General features: G+C 31.9%; 2 protein-coding genes across 3 annotated transcripts; one reads left to right on the top strand and one right to left on the bottom strand.

Annotated features, from left to right (window-relative positions):
• Positions 1-7,144: 7,144 nt before the first annotated feature.
• Positions 7,145-11,211, bottom strand: LOC100790187 (glucose-1-phosphate adenylyltransferase small subunit 2, chloroplastic). Its single transcript, XM_003519606.5, has 9 exons — positions 10,612-11,211; positions 10,103-10,399; positions 9,726-9,995; positions 9,466-9,645; positions 9,244-9,347; positions 9,019-9,130; positions 8,781-8,879; positions 8,449-8,568; positions 7,145-7,504 (listed from the first exon to the last, which is right to left on the bottom strand). The coding sequence occupies exons 1-9, from the start codon at positions 10,858-10,860 to the stop codon at positions 7,388-7,390; spliced, it is 1,548 nt and encodes a 515-aa protein (XP_003519654.1). The 5' UTR covers positions 10,861-11,211; the 3' UTR covers positions 7,145-7,387.
• A 2,523-nt stretch (positions 11,212-13,734) lies between these two features.
• On the top strand, positions 13,735-15,785 carry LOC100780566 (protein GRAVITROPIC IN THE LIGHT 1). Of its 2 annotated transcripts, none has more exons than XM_041009859.1 (2): positions 13,735-14,476; positions 14,858-15,778. In XM_041009859.1, the coding sequence occupies exons 1-2, from the start codon at positions 13,891-13,893 to the stop codon at positions 15,634-15,636; spliced, it is 1,365 nt and encodes a 454-aa protein (XP_040865793.1). In that variant the 5' UTR covers positions 13,735-13,890; the 3' UTR covers positions 15,637-15,778. The 2 variants fall into 2 exon arrangements, with proteins under 2 accessions (XP_040865793.1, XP_006575731.1); XM_006575668.4 differs by having other exon boundaries at positions 13,737-14,476; positions 14,852-15,785.
• Positions 15,786-17,256: the final 1,471 nt, after the last annotated feature.

The raw sequence follows: 17,256 nt of genomic DNA, 5'->3' as shown, positions 1-17,256 counted from the left end.
GAATTAAGAACTCAAATTAGCTAGGAGTTTATAGTGAAATAGAACGAACTGTAATCCCAATGTTTCCCCCATTTGAATTAAACCATTTTTTTCTCGTATTCGTACGCGCTAAATTAGAAAACCTAAAAGTTAAAACTTCAACACTTTTTTTTAATTTAAATTCTTTTTTAATCTAATCAATTATAAATAATTCATTTCGGTTCTTATTAGAATGGTCTTGATAAATTGCGAAGCATCCTTTAACTAATCTCTAAAAAGTCTTTTAGCATTTTAATTATTACTTGCAATGACCTTCGATACATTTGTGGATTTAGCTACGATTGTACCATCCTCTCAATATTAAAGTTGTTTTGTAAATGCACATCCTTCAAATCTCATGAGAACATGTCATGACAAACAATATGTGGATATTACTAGCAATACTATTAGCACAACACACTAATATGATTAGCGCAACACCCTAAATATGATGTGATATAGTCGATATATAACCAAATAATTTCCATCTACTCCTCGATCTCCCCCAATGCATTCTACACTATATATAAATATATCCTTTAGAATATGGAGTACTTCCTCTAATATTTATAATCTTTTTGTATACTGGCCTCAAAGTTCTTATAGATACTCCATTGAAACATGACTTGCGTTTGAAAATATTCCATTCAAAAATTTAATCTCAAAATAGTGGTGATGATTGATGAACACATTCATCAATAAACGTCATATTTAAAAATTAGAATTTTTAAGTGCTGTATAAATTCAAAAGAAAACAAGAATAGGTATATCTACTTGATTTTTTTTAAAATTTTATATTCTAGTTCTACGTATCCAATTGAATAAAACCCAGAAAAGCAAAGGTACACAATGGAAAATAAAGATATTGATTGACAAAGAAACGTATCAGAAAGTTACCGCTCAGGCAGCTTTAGATCCTGCATAAATCTTGAAGAAACCCATACGTATAGCAATACCACATCCACAAGAGAAAAAACAAAATTAAAAATGGGAAATTGAAATTCCATTCTATACTCTTTTCTCTTGGGTGAAGGGTCAGCCATATATATCTCATCCTAAATACCTCCAAACAACGTAATCTCATGCCCCCTTCACAGTCATTCTTTTTTCGTGACACAACTCATAAAAGTACATTTTCTTAAGTATTTAAGTTTAAATACAATTATATTGTGTGAGCCTGTATTTTAAAAAAACTGATTTTATATGAAACTCTCACTTCAAACTTTTCATTTTTTATAATTATTTCTTTTAATTTTTTCGTACTAAATATATCTTTCATAAAACATAATTATATTCAAATCAAGTAATATTATTACACATAATAAATTCTTCCTAGGAATATCTAACACAATTACATGTCCAAAATTTAGTATATGTTTGAAACTAATTTTCTAATGCAAGTCCATTCTCTCTCTCTCTCCATGTTGAAGGCCCAGTTAAGTGAAAGTTACTTTTTCTTGTTTTCTCATTGCTTCAAATGCGGAAGCAATGTCGTCAAACTTATGCATACAAAAATTAAAATTATTGATTAAACTTAAAATCAATTTTACTCTGATTGATGTACGAGTCTAGCGATATTTCTTTCACATTTAAATATATTGTTTTCATCCATTAGACAGAACAACACTACATACACATACTTACACTTATACATACCATCTTATATTTACTTAATATCTAACCCTTGCTTAATTACATTTATTTCTTTTTAAATAGATGAATAAAGATTTGAACCTTCGCATCCCTGTGAATTTATTTTGTTGTTAAAGTTATTTTATTTTGGAAACAGGTTAAAAGAAAAATAAATATAATTAACCTTTTATTTTACTCTCATATGCGACGAGTTTTTTCTGAATCTAAACTTTATTCTGTTGAAAAAAGTACGATATTGATAGAGGCAAGTGCAGTCATGTGTGAAAAGTATTTTTTTTTCTTTTTACGTACCCATCGAATCGTTCTTTCATTTGAAAAGAATCAAAATATGATCACTCGAGTCTTGACCACTGAAATGCATCTCGTGAGCAGCTTTCATAGCCACACAGGAGTTCCATGCGGGAAACAACTATCCATAACAATAATATTAATATATATAATTATGTATTTTCTGGATAATCATTCACATTTTTAAGGCATAATTATATCTTTTATTTTTAATTTTTTAAAATTTTTTATCAACTTTACACATCTTATCTTTAATTTTTAAGAAATTTATAAATTTTATATTTCATCCTTTTATTCTTAACATAATTATCATTTTTATCCCTAATTTTCTTTTGGGCAAATTTTACACCCATTTTCATTTTTAACGATTTTTTTACTCTAATTCTTTATTTTTTTATAAATTTTACCTCAATTTTTATGTTTATTAACTGATAAATAATAGACAATAAATTGCTTAAGTTTTTTAATAATTAGTGATAAAAGGTATCAAATTTATTTATTGAGATAAAATATAAAATACAATTAAGTTTTTTTAACTATAAAATTTAAATTCAAAACTTTAATTAATAAATAAATAAACTCGATTTTACTAGAACTAACAACCACTTATTGATAGACTAAATATGTATTCCAATATATAATTCCGGAGGGGTAGATCCGTGCTTGAATTTAGGTTCCCTTTGTGATAATGTTTTGTTTAAAGTTTATAAAATTTAAGTTAATATTTAAGTTTTTTGGGCCTTTGTGAGCTAAGCCCGAAACATACATTTATTGAACCATCCAAAAATTCAATTTGTACTCAAAATTTAAAGCTTAAGTTTGCATTTCATCAAACAAGAAAGGGTTACACAATCACACATCACACATGTTGCAAGTTTGATGCAAGTTATGGGATATAGTGGTAAGTTAAAAAAAAAAAAAACTTATATTCAATTCATTTTTTTTAAAATGAGGCCAAAATCCAACAAAAGCATATACGCATGACTTTTTTTTTAGATTGAGTCATGACCAGATTAATGTAAAAAGTTCCAAATTTAATTCATACTAAAAAATTTAAGTTCGATTCCTATATACATCGGGCATCTTTGGGTCAAGTTAGTTGCTAACTGGACTGGGTTGGTGGAAGCTTGTTTTGCATAAGCTTTTTGCTGGCTAATTAAGACTAGATTATGTTAAAACAACCTAAATTAATTTGTACTCAAAATTTAAGTATCAATCTACACATTGCATTAATTGAGATCAAGTTAGCTGTGGCTACAAAGGGTCAAACCAACAGTTTAGCTAGATTTAAGACTTGCAAAATAATTAATGTCCAAGTCTATTGAAATATCAGTTTGTATAGATTTTTTATAGGTTAAGTCCATATTGGTCCATGATTAAATTAAGCTAAAAGAACTAAATTTAATTTGTACTCAAATTTTAAGTTTAAGGCTACAATTCATTAAACGTGCTTCAAGTTGGGTCATTCACTTGCTTAACATGAGTTACAATCTATAACAAGTCGAGCTAAAAAGCCAAAATTCAATTTGAGTTTCTAAAATGAGGTTCAATTGCACTGAAAATTTATTAAATTTGGACTTTTGTGGCCTAAACCTAATAAAAAAGCTCAAATTAATTCACAATCAAAATTTAAAGTTTAACCATATATTTCTCAACACGTGGGTTCAGGTGGGGTAAATTGATTCGAACTATTTTACCACCTTTATGTATTAAATTGAATACTAGTGAGAGGTGAGGAGGGGCGGAGGAAAATATCAAAGAATATGAGATAATTTCTAAAAAAATTAAAACTAGAACATTTTTAAATTTATTTAACAATCTTTTTCCATTCTTTTTTTATCCAAATAAATTTTATTTTCAATTTGAAGTTTAAAGACTAAAAAAGAACACCTACAACTAACCCAAGTAGGATTTTAATTGTTTATCAAATTTTTCTTATTTTTTCTAATAGAGTAATTATGTAACACATTTTTTTATATTGAAAATGAGATTTTAAATTTCATATTAATTTAATATAAGGTTCTGTGCATCAATTTTTGTTGTTGGGTAATTAACGCTCTCGCAAATAAAATTACCCACACCAATAAAAGATAGTGAGAATACAACAAAGATTACACTATAGGCAAAAATAATTTACATGATTTGACATCTCTTGCTTATGTCCACAGAACCGACTAAAAAAAAATATTTCACTATCACAAAAATGATTACAAGATTATAACCTACTCAGAATAGTGTATCACTCTACAAACCCGAGTAGCTCATTCAATGCTCTCACACAAAAATATTCTTCTCTCAACAAAGTGACTTTGTTTCACAATTTCTCTTCTCACTGATTCCCTCTCTTTATGTGTTGTATTTCTCTATTTACATTGAAAATTACCACCAACTATAATAAATAAGCTCTATTGGAAGTTGAAATAAAAACAACTTTTAATGTATCTATTCAATTAAAATTCATCTAGTAAAATGTAATATTTAATTTTACATTTAAGTCATCTAAAGTTCAATGATACATCTTATTTTGACTTAAAACTATATTTATAAAGTACAAACTCAAAACTTGACTTAAAGCGATCAGAATCCAATTTTATTAAGGTTAATGTAATATTGGTATCAAAATTTATCACTACAATTTAAATACAATATCCCAGTTGTTGTTGTGGATCTTTTAACGGTGGGTGGTATATTGCCGATTTGGTTTCATGTTTGAGAAATTAATTTTGACTTTATTATTAATCTTGGATATATTTTTATATACTTAATTTTATATTAGAAAATAATTCAGAATTAATTATGAATTTTAAATTAACTATGATTGAAGTAATTTTCAATATCTTATACATAATATCTAAAATTTTAATTTTAAGTTGATTTTATAATAAAAATATTGAAATATGAAATTATATTACTTGAAAATCACTTTTGGTAATACCTATTAAAACACACATGTAGTTTTGTGAGTGGTGGGAAGATGCAATGCAAGGTGAGAGTTGAGAGGAGAGGCAATAGGGATTGTAAAGACCAATGAGAAGGATGAAGAAAAAAGATTAGATTTCTTAAGAGAAGGTGGAGCCAAGACAAGCAGGGCTGGCTGGGGAGAGACTAGGCACTAGAGAGCGTCTGTCTCTCTCATTCATACTTATACTACTACTATTCTTTTTCTTTTTCGCCTTTACCAATCCACTTCTATTTTATGTTTTTTTAATTTCATAACTAATATTCTTGCAACACTTTTAACATTTATTTTATTATTAATCACAAAGTGTATCAATCAATTAATTCAAAATTGTGATGAAGGTGTGAGACTCATTCAAATTTTCTCTTCTTTTCTTTTTCTTTTTCATTCTCTATCAAAATGACCATTTAAGTATTATTTGTAAATACAAAATAATGATTTATTTTTTCCTTTGTGTATTAATATAAAATTGTCAAATGTTTTCATATGTTCAGAGTCACTTTCATCTATTCTACGCACAATGATAAGTTTTTGTCATATAGTGGTAGTAGCATAGCTAAAACTAGAATATTGGCGTACTATGACTTTCTATTTACGTAAACAGCACTCCTTTATTCTGTCATCAATGTATTTGTCAATTTAGTGGAAGTACCATAGGTTTATTTTATTTTTGTTGGATCCTTGTAGCACAGCTAAGACTTTAATATGTGTGATATCGGAATACGTACTACATGGTATATATGTAAAGAACACTCTTTATTTTGTCACGATGTATTCGTCAATTTGTGACTGTTCGTTATAAAATTAAGTAGGATTAATTTTGATAAAATTAATTTTAAGCTATTAAAATGTACTTAAACTATAATTTCACATTAAATTGTGTTTTTATTAAAAATAATTTATAATATCAAAATAAACATAGACTTATAATATGTTTGGAACACGTTAAAAATTGTAAAACGTGAATCTCAAGGGAAACTAATAATTGTTTGTGCATGTTTTTTATAAGATTTTTCTTCTAAATCTGAATGTCAAATATGAAACCAAACACGCATTTAGTTTTTAAATAAAAGGTATTGCATCGTAAATTTGTAAAAGAATAAAACAAGAAAAACATAATGTTGTTTTATTATTAATTGGTTTATATAGTTCAAAGCAACATAACAAATAAAGATGATAGTACTGTTTGGCTTCTAAAATGTTACTATAAACTTTGTACTTAACAAGAAAGTTAAAATTCGGAGCCAAATTTATCGTACTCCTCGTTCGCATGACAAGAGAAAAAAATGACAGTTACATAAATTGTTTATACTATTCAATTCAATTCATTTTACAGAGTGAGGTACACCAAGTACAGTCTTTACATACACTATGAACATTCAAAATCAGAACAGACAATAGACCAACACGGATATCGTATTGCAGTCCATACACAGAGAAAAGGCCAAGTCAAATGGGTCAAAGGAAAAAGGTTTAGAGCGGTCTCTGACATGAAATAAAATAAGTATTCATGATTTTTTAATTAAACGTAACTATTATTTTTTAATATTATATAACCTTTTTTTTATTTATCATAACTTAAAAACTATAAAGAAAACCTAGAATAAACAAAAGATTACATTACAGGTTTAGATTTAAAATCAATAAAGAATTAGACAACTATTTAGTATATGATATATCTCATAAATCAATTTAAAAAGTACTATATTAAATATGCTTCAAAAGTTTCATAATAGACAATAAGTAAATTTTATAGGATTAAATACTTATTTGACCCCTAAAAACTATAAATATTTGTTTTTTATTTTTCAATAAATTTTTATTTTATAGGATTAAATACTTGTTAACTTGTTAGAAAATTTTCCCTCTTTTTCAATATGATCTTTGGATAGAGTGGCGAATGATTGTTGGACGGGGATATTGGATCACCGAATTGGGCCGTATAGAATTTGCTGTTTCCTTAATCTAAGATTTTTCGATATCTTTGTAACGCTTCCTCAAATACTTTCTCACAATATAATTTAAATTCTACTTTTTAACATGGCAATATTATATTTACTTATAATAATATTTCAATTATTTAAGATGATAAAACCTTGATGGAGGCCACCTTGCTCTGATTATGAGGACGTCCCAAATAACATAGGCGGAATATTATAGTGTTTTAGGCGCTCTAGTAATTATTTGCATTTTTGATTTTGCCAGCCATCTTTGATTCAATTGTAATTAGTACGAAACGAAGAAACTTTTATTCAATTGAATAATGAACTTTACAGCGTGATTGCTCATAGCGGGCCTTCTCTCCCGCTATAATTTACAAGCCACTGCCCAAAAATAAATATCATGAAACACAAAAGCCTATCTTAGACGAGGAAGCATAGCTTGATAAACTCTCCAGCGGTGGTAATGAGCTTTGCAGTCACCATTAGGATTTGGGGTACAAGAAATTTTTTGGGGTGGTGGTGGTGTTTAGATGACTGTTCCACTAGGAATTAAAGCATCCTTGATTACTGTGACAATCCCACTTTTTATGAAATACCCATCTGTTTCCCTTGCAGCTTCTTGGACATTGTCACTGTTAATAATCTGAGAATTGGAAACAAACGATAGATTAGATTTAAAATATCTCGTAACATGTCACATGAATGAAAATATGGATATATTTAGTGAGAAAGCCATTTTTATCCCAATGAAGAGCAAATCCAAGTCATACAATTGTATATGAGTGATCATTCTCACGATCGAGATTAAAAGTTTTTTGAAAAAACATGATTTTTTTTTATAAAAAAAACACAAGACTTGTATTTTTTAATCTTTGATCATTCAAGAGATATATAGGTCAATATTTATTCTTTTTTTTTTACTGAGTCAATATTTATTCTTTTCTCGAACGATATGTTCACACAAACATATAATAGACGTATCAAATGAAAACTATTTTTTTACTATGAGAAATGAGATCTATAAATGGTCAAGATTAAAAGTTAGCTAGTAGTCACATGATCACTTAAAAATGAGATCTATAAATGGTCAAGATTAAAAGTTAGCTAGTAGTCACATGATCACTTAAAAGTCTTGATTATTGTATCATTGTGAGAAAAGAGAATAATTAACCACAATCATTAGAAAAATTAATGATTTAGATTTCATATTTAATTACAAATCTAACATGATCTTTAATTAAAAAGAAAGAAAATCAAACAAAAATTATAATTAAATATGCAATCATTACTAAAATTATCAATTATTGGACATAACCAAAAACTTGTCAATCAATGTTAATATAGTAAAAGAGATAGTTTCTTAAGTGGTTTTGATACTCTTCTTCAATCATAATTAGAGCTTGACTTCAATAACCATCAACCTTAATTGTGTAAGTTATTGAGGTGAAACTCCATTTTTGATTCAAAAAACAATACCAAAATCACCTAAGCTACCGCGCCTCACCTGTTGTCTTGAGAAAAAAATGGCTTTAGAATGTAAAACAAGGAACAGAATTGTATATAATTAAAGATCGAAGATGTTATAACCTTGACATTTTCCCCAATTCGAGCATTCTTGTCGATAATTGCCCTTTTGATATGAGAGTTCCTGCCTATACCAATTGGAACACTGCCTTTAGCAGCCAGAAACCTCTTATCAGCCTCCGTCTGGAACACAACGATCAGAAAACCAATGTTGCAGTTAGGACTGCTAGTCTAACTAAAGTCAATCCTATTAACCTTATTCACATGCAATTGCAAACTTATAATCGATGAATTGAATATCCAAGTGTTTCAACCACTTTCACACGTGAAAACTTGGCTATTAAAACTTGGAAATACTAGGCGTAACTGGCCAAGTTGTTTAACCACATTATTACCTCGTAATAATCTGCCCCCATTAATAACGTGTCTTCAATAATTGCACCTTCTGATATGCAAGATCGCAGCCCAACCACAGAATGGTGAATTTTGCAGTTCTATGGAACAAAATATGGAATACAAAGTTAGTTTCCTATAAATAAATCAATCTCATTATATTTGACATCTTTGTTAAGAATTGTATAAATCTCATTTATAGAGCAGATCAGTAGAATGTGAAGGTTCTGAAATACTTACCTTAATCACACATCCTTCACCAATAACACTATCAGTGACATCAGCATCAAGCATCTTAGAGGGAGGCAAATATCGTGGTTGGGTGTAGATTGGAGATGAACGATCATAGAAACTGCAATCAATATGCCAAAATGCATGAACACATAAACATCAGAACCACAATATACTACCGTTGAAATACATTTGTCAATATGATGGATATATTAAATAGCCTATATAATTTACCTGAAGTCAGGCACAGGCTTTTTGGTGATTCCCAGATTTGCATTATAGAAAGCCTCAATTGTACCAATGTCTTCCCAGTAGCCATCATACAAGTAAGCTTGCACCTGTGAATATACACAAACATGCCATACAACATTCTAAAAAATTGCATGCTAAATTTTGCTATGCAAGAAAATGACAAGAAAGTTTTCGTAATATTAAATAACCAGAAGGAACACATACCCTCATTCCAATAGAAGTAGCACCAGGAATCACTTCACTCCCAAAGTCATTTGCACCAGGAAACTTCTCACGGAGCAGGTCTAACATCACGTTTTTGCTAACAACATATATACCCATGCTAGCAATATAAGGCAATTCCTTTGCTCTCTCGTCATCAAGACCCAAAATTGTAGTATCAACCTAGTGGCATTTTTAAGCAATTGCTCAGGTAATAATTTCCAGATAAATAACAACATATAATACATGTTATATGGGCTTACCTTCATAGCTTTCAACTGTTCTCCTTTTGGCTTTTCGGCGAATTCAATTATACGCCCCTCTTCATCAATCTTCATCAGGCCAAATGCAGTGGCACGCTTTTCATCCATTGGCAATGCAGCCACAGTGATATCAGCATCAGTTTCCCTATGCGCTTGGATAAATTTCTCGTAATCCATTCGATACAAATGGTCACCAGCCAGAACCAAGAATTCCAAAACATTGTGCTCTTCAAAAAGCCACAAATACTGCCTGACAGCATCTGCAGTACCCTGCAATGATCACACCAAGTTTGTTAAAAAATAAAATCAAGGGACAAGAAAAGTCATCATCGCGAGGTATCAAAATTTAGAGTCAAACAAGGCAATGTGGTCATTACCTGGAACCAATTAGGATTCTCAGGACTCTGCTGAGCAGCAAGAACCTCAACAAATCCCTCATTTTTGTAGCCACCCATGTTGCTTGCATAAGCACGAGAAAGGTGTCGGTTTAACGAGGCGGAATTGAATTGAGTGAGAACATAGATCTTGGAGACGTTGCTATTCAAGCAGTTGCTAACAGGAATGTCAATTAGCCTATAGTTAGCTCCAAGAGGAACAGCTGGCTTTGCCCTCTTCTTGGTCAGTGGATAAAGACGAGTCCCAGCACCACCTCCAAGTATAATGCCAAGCACACTCTATAAACATTTTCAAATTGCAATCACAATCAGAACCAGAATCAATCAAATATCGCACGATCAAAATTCACTATTGTGATCTAAAAAAAAAAAAATTCATGTTTCTAATTTGATCAACAAGTACACCCTAAGAAATATAAGAATGGGGATTTCAAATTTCTCACTAATTTTATGTAATAACAAGGAAAGAAAGAAAATGGAGGTGAACGCACTCTGCTAGCATCGGGATCAAGACAGGTTTGGGAGTTTTGGGAATCAGAAACTGCTTTAGGGGTAACAATTACAGGATTGCGACCGATTTTTGGTGCGAATGAAACTGAATCTGTGTGAATCTTGTCTCCACAAAGTTGTGATGCAGAGAATGAAAGGCTGCGTGGAAAGCTTTTTCTTCCCACATTCGATGAACGCGAAGAAGCAGAACAAGGAACATTCAGAGAACCTATAGCCGCCATGGATGCCATTACTCTGTGAGTGAGTTGAAAGAAACAAATAAGTGAGTGTGTGGTTCAGAATTGGCTTGTGACTCTCTTTAATATGCAAATGGTGTTAGCTACTATGTGTATGTGCCGTGTAGTGGAGATATTATTACATATTTGATTGATGATTTTTTAATTTAAAAATATGACAAAGAAATAGAGATGCAAATGGAAGGAACGAATTATAGGGGGGCAAGACTGAGGGAAGGGGTTTTGGTTTTTCCAAAACGATTTCGCAATTTGAACCGTTCTTTTATTCGAAGGAGATGAAAGGGACAGGCTGAATGAGCACCGTTCAGACTGTCACTTGGCTCACAGTGCGACACTTCAGATCTCATCCCCTTGCATTTGTCTCGGTCTCTTCTAATTTCTAGGTATATCATTCTCAATTTTTCAACATTTTCTTTTTTCTTAAATGTTTCCATTGTATTTGTGTTACCCCAATTTTCAATACTACTACAACTATAATATGCTATGGCTAGCTACAGTTTACTAAGTATAACCATTTAAAATAGGGTAGCTTGCACCTGAAAAGGCTTGGCAATTATTTTATTTTATTTTTCCTCGTTATAAAACAATGATAAAAATGCTGGGCCGACTTTGGGGCAAAAAGCCCAAAAAGTAAAAAAGAAAATTTAGATGGCCATTCATTGTATTCAAAATACAAAACAACAGTTCGTTTGGACTGATAGTGAGTGAACTTATTCAAGGCTTTCTATGACGTTTGGTGCTTAAGTGGGTACGTAGTTAATATATGCTACACATTTGGGAATCACGTGATCCATATCCCCCTTCTTCTTGCTAGCCTGATTTGCGTATCCCTTGTGGATGTGCATCTTTATTGTGCCCTTATCTTAGGGGGAGTTTGTTTTAAGGAATATCATCTTCCCACTCTTCTTTGTGAGAATAAAAGTTAGCTAAAATAGGAATGTAACTTTGCGACAAATAAAAGTTACTTCGAAATCTCTTTTCATAACCTTTTAATAAATATGAAAATAAATACTCCACTTTGGTATTGCTAGAAATAGAAGAAAATAACGTAAAATAAATAAATGCCTCAAAGTCAAGGGCATCCTTGTATATTGTTATTTTACACATATCCCGGTTAAGAAAAAAAGAGTGGCATCCATGATCCATAGCAAGCTGATCACATGGTTGGCACTGCATTCTTGTACTTTTTCTTTAAATTAAAAGTTTCCTATGCACTGACTAGTACTAGGTTGCCTTCTCATTTACTACTTAGGAATCACGACTTCAAGGAAAGGAATGGACTTCTAACATACACGAGCTTAATTAATTATATGGGTTGTAGCTTTCAAGCACGGACTTGATGGAACTGGTGGGTGCTAGAGGACAAATATTAAATAGTATGGGATTAATGTGAATTAATGGGGACTATTATAATTCCGAACTCCTTAATAACTTTTTGAGGTGGAGGAATTGGTACACCTCTTGATTTTTATTAAGCATTGTTTCTCATTTATGGAGTTTTGGGTGTTATGGGCTTGGAACTTTGGATTGGCAAATCAATTTGCTTTGCTTTCTTTAAAGGCCACCAATCGTAGTATAGTGGCAATTATTAAAAATGGGTAGCAAAATTTCTTTATTATCTTGCTCGCGAATGGCGTCAGTGCATTGATTAAATCTTTTCTTTCAATACAATTCCATGTTCAATTCACCTGTGGAGTCCCTCTAGAAGGACGATTTCACCAAGTTACCAGTTAAGGTTTGGCTATTAATTCTATGATACGAGAACCGTTGTAATCGAACTTTTGGAAGCAGAATGGAGGCACAGCTAACAAGGGGTGAAAACAATGAACACAACCTAGAAGCGAGACAAGCTAATAAATTTTGGACATGGATAGCTATATCACAGGAAACAACTTATGTCCATTGTACTCTATAAATAGTTGAAAAATACGGCGTAATTCAGGTTCTCAACCATTTATCTTTCATTTACAACTTTTTGTGCAATATTTCCTTATAATAGTATAATATAGTCAACTTTTTATAACTCCTAAAAGCTCTTTGGACTAAAAACCTTATTAAGAAGCAAATTCTCGTTTTTAAGTTAGTCACTTTAAGAGAATCATCTCGTTGAACAATTTTAAACAACTAATTAGTCAAATATTTACTAATTCATAAGGATTAAAGTCTAATTATAAAATTCAATTAACTAATTAATCAGGATTAAGAAATTGAATCAAATACTTCCTTTCCTTTGGTCCTTATTATAAGATTTAATTAACTAATTTTTTAAGATTTAAAAATTAATTAATTTAATTTAAAAGCATTAAATTTGTATTAAATGAATATATATTTTCAAAACTATCCCATAAATAAAACTAACCATCATTAATGGGTTATGCTTTTCTTATTGCCATGTCGTTCTTGGTCTAACATTAATTAAGGATATTCTCTGAAAAATAACTAATGAAGAAAACATTTTGGATTAGACTTTATAAAAAAAAAAGGCTACATTTTTAATTTGTATCTTATATAAATATAAAGACGGAAGAGAGCGAGTATATGTTTTTGGTGTTATACTCCTGTAACTTGAAATAACTTTAAAAAATAAGATTACTTTAGCACTAAAAATGGGTTTGCTTCTTTGAAATTAAGAAAAAAAATGACTAAAATAATCTTTTGATGTCTATAAATTGGAATATTTTTATTATTTTAATTCTAGGCAATGACTTAATAGTATGTTGAATATTAATACAGTATTCTTTGGTTTTAATAAAAGCATGCATAAATATATTAAAAGTAAAAATTAATATCTTGTTAATTTCTTAAAATAACAAATAAGTGCAAACAAAGTCCGTATTTATAAACACCAAAATCACATGTGAAAAGACAGGTTCTTGTTACATTTCTGAGCATCCATTGCTTGATTTGTTCAGCATTATTAATTCACTGACCCCACTCCGCGGTCCACCTCAGCTGCCACCGTCTTCTTTCTTACTTATTCTTCTGCTTCCTCTCTTTCTCTCTCGCACGCACAAACACGTAGCAATGACCAGAAAGGTTTCGAATTTCTCCGATCTGATCCAAAGGGTCACCACCTCCTGCTTCCTCCACTCATTCGCCGACGATAGGGAGGAGGAATACCACAGCGACTCATTTGGAAACAAACCCCAAGACGAACAAGGTTATTACGGTGAAGAAAAGATGGTGATGGGTTTGAAGGTAATTTCAAGAGAGGAAAAGAAATTGAAGCAGATGAGGGCGTTAATGGAGGAGGTGTTCGAAGCGGTATCGGCAATGAAGAGTGCGTACGTGAGCTTGCAGGAAGCACACTGCACGTGGGACCCACAGAGCTTGAGGGAGGCTGACGTGGCAGTGGTGGCGCAGCTGAAGAAGCTTGCTCTGTTGAGGGACGGGTTCCATGGGAGTGTGAGTACTGTTGAAGAAGATGAGGGTAGAAGAAGGAGAGGAGGGAATGCGCCCTACGAGACAGTGATGAAGAAGGAAGTGAAGGCCAAGGACTTGCACAAAGTGAAGCTTGGGTGTGTTGCTACCCTCACAAGTCATGAAAACAAAGCTCGGAGGCCTCACCCTTACACAAAGAGAAAGCTTGGTTGCAATAGTCAAATGCAAGGTAAAACATGAGAGAAATCAAGGTTCCTTGTGGCGACCATTTTTTATGTGATTGAAAACATGAAAACTTATTATACGGGTCAATTTTTAGTATAAAAAAAAAAAGAAGCATTAATATAACTCAATTATATCCCATCAAAATTGATATAATGATATGAAATCATGTAATAATTTTTTCAGACACATTATAGTCTCAAATCATACAATAATATTTCATACTCTTTTTTTTTTCTTAATTAGTTGTAATTTTGTTAAAACAAATTATTGTTAATTTTTTTTTTTTTCTTACATATATTAAAATAAAAACTGTGTTCAAAGTCTAGAAAAAGAAGAGCATCTTATATCTTCTACCCTACCAATTGGTATCATGAAATAGAGGCAGGGTTTGTAGCAGCACCATCCCCAGAAGTCTTGGAAGCAACAATGGCTCAAGTAAAGGAAGCATCAAAGTCCTTCACATCTCTACTCTTGTCGCTCATGCAGGATGCAAAATGGGACATGGCTGCCGCAGTTCGTTCCATCGAAGCAGCTTCTGACAAATACTATAATAATCCTGCCACCTCCACCACTACGGTCTCAACTCTTCACGCCAAGTACGCCCTTGAATCCTACATCTTCCGCAAAATGTTCCAAGGATTCGACCACGAGAGTTTCTACATGGACAATAACACCCTCTCCTCCCTCCTCAACCCTGCTCAGTTTCGCCGCGATTGCTTCAGCCAATACCACGACATGAAGTCCACGGACCCTTCTGAGCTCCTCGGAGTTTTACCAACGTGCCATTTTGGCAAATTCTGCTCCAACAAGTACCTTTCGGTTGTGCACCCCAAAATGGAGGAGTCACTGTTTGGTGATTTGGTGCAGCACAGTCTAGTCTCTGAGGGGAACCATCCAAGGACTCGGTTTTACAAAGAGTTTTTGGGGGTGGCAAAGGGAGTGTGGTTGCTTCATTTGCTAGCGTTCTCGTTTGATCCTCTGCCAAGTAAGTTTGAGGCAAGTAGTGGAGCTGAGTTTCACCCTCGTTACATGGAGACTGTGGTCAAATTTGCTGGCGGGAGGGTGCCACCTGGAACGGTTGTTGGTTTCTCAGTTAGTCCCGGGTTTAAGTTTCGAAATGGCTCTGTTGTAAAGGCTAGAGTTTATTTGATGGCCAGAAACTGAGGTTAGAGACTTTAATTAGTTGGTTTGTTTGAAATTGATCAAGTTAATGTTTGCTCAGTAGGATTTGCCTGCAGCCTTGTAAAGTAACAGGAAATCTTTCCCCGAATCTAAAAGATAAAACAAATTAGTTCATCATATTAGTTAGCTGGACATTTTAGTGTTTCATGATGCTTTAAAATCTTTTTGTTAGTTTTTAACTTGGTAAAATCGATTTAATTTGATGATGTTAAATGGATATTCTTTAGTAGTGCAAATATTATTCATTTAAGCAAAATGATGCTAAAATTAATTGAAATAAATGTTTTTTTTTTTTTTACAAAAGTAAGAAACCAATGAAGAATTCTAAAGTCAGTTGTTAGCTCAAAATGACAGTATAATTTAAATAAACGATTTTTTTACCAAAATAAGATATAAATAATGATGAATTTTCAAAATCTCATGAAAACATACGAATATCCCATCACAATAAATAATTACCCATACAATTTTAATACAAGGATTGATTTCCTCTCTCACATGGGCCAGCATATCCCATCGCAATCAAATATCGGCCACCCGGTGTTTCAGCTGTAACAAACAATCTATACAAGTTTTGTTGGCAATGTACCCCACAACAACATTGGATGAATAGAAAGATACTATTAAATATTGGGCATTTTAAGATTCACGACAAACAGAATCTTTTAGACGAACTGTCTAATTGAAAAGTTGTTTAATATATGTTTTAAAATTACTCTTTTCACAATTCAATGTTATTACAGAAGATCAAAATCACAAAACAGTTAATGATACCCCTATTTTTTGTTGTAATTTTCTAGGCAAAAAGTAAAATGGATTATCAAAAGTAACGAAAGATGTAGTTTTATGGAAAATTTCATACTTGTTTTCATCGATTGACAATCTAATATGGGATGGGACCATTCTGCTTCTATAATGCGATAATTTTGAAACAGTAGATCCACTTGATTCGGTCTAGACCAAGATGATCATGAAAAGCGAAGTAACTGAAGATGTTCTCTGCAATGGTCATATAAATGTGTTACAGAATGATAATTATATAATTTAGTAACTGAAGGTGTTCTCTGAAGCCATGGAAAACAGTGGGTTGTAATAATAAGATAATTGGATTTAGTTGCATTGACATTGAGGAAAGCCAATGCATCTCATTTTTTGTTGGTGCATACCATAAATAAAATTTGAGACCTGGATGGACCAAAATGCCCTTATCCCTTCTTCCTCTCTCTAAGGCAATTGCGGTTACTGAGACCACCACCACGACGTGTTGTTGCACGACCGTGACGAGGACGGAGGCAGAGGCAATTGCGGTGCGTGGAACATTTTTTTTTTAAAAATCGGCAATAAGAAATATATTAAAATCTGGGTACCATGAGTACTAGAAAAAGGGTATCTTTACACAATCACAGTCACAGCCAATATTAACCTCTAAAGGTAAGCTCATATTTACTTACTCCATGCAAATAGAGAAAATATTAACTAACCAAAGAGATCCTAATATCCTATCCTCAAACCGGTGTAAAATCCCCACATCACCCAATCATTGAATGGCATTTATCTCCCATAAAAATTGCTTCCTCGCTGCCTCCATTAATAATCGTAATC

This window comes from Glycine max, chromosome 2 (genome assembly GCF_000004515.6).
Source record: "Glycine max cultivar Williams 82 chromosome 2, Glycine_max_v4.0, whole genome shotgun sequence".
Lineage (NCBI taxonomy): Eukaryota > Viridiplantae > Streptophyta > Magnoliopsida > Fabales > Fabaceae > Glycine > Glycine max.
This window is presented reverse-complemented; position numbering and strand designations above follow the sequence as displayed.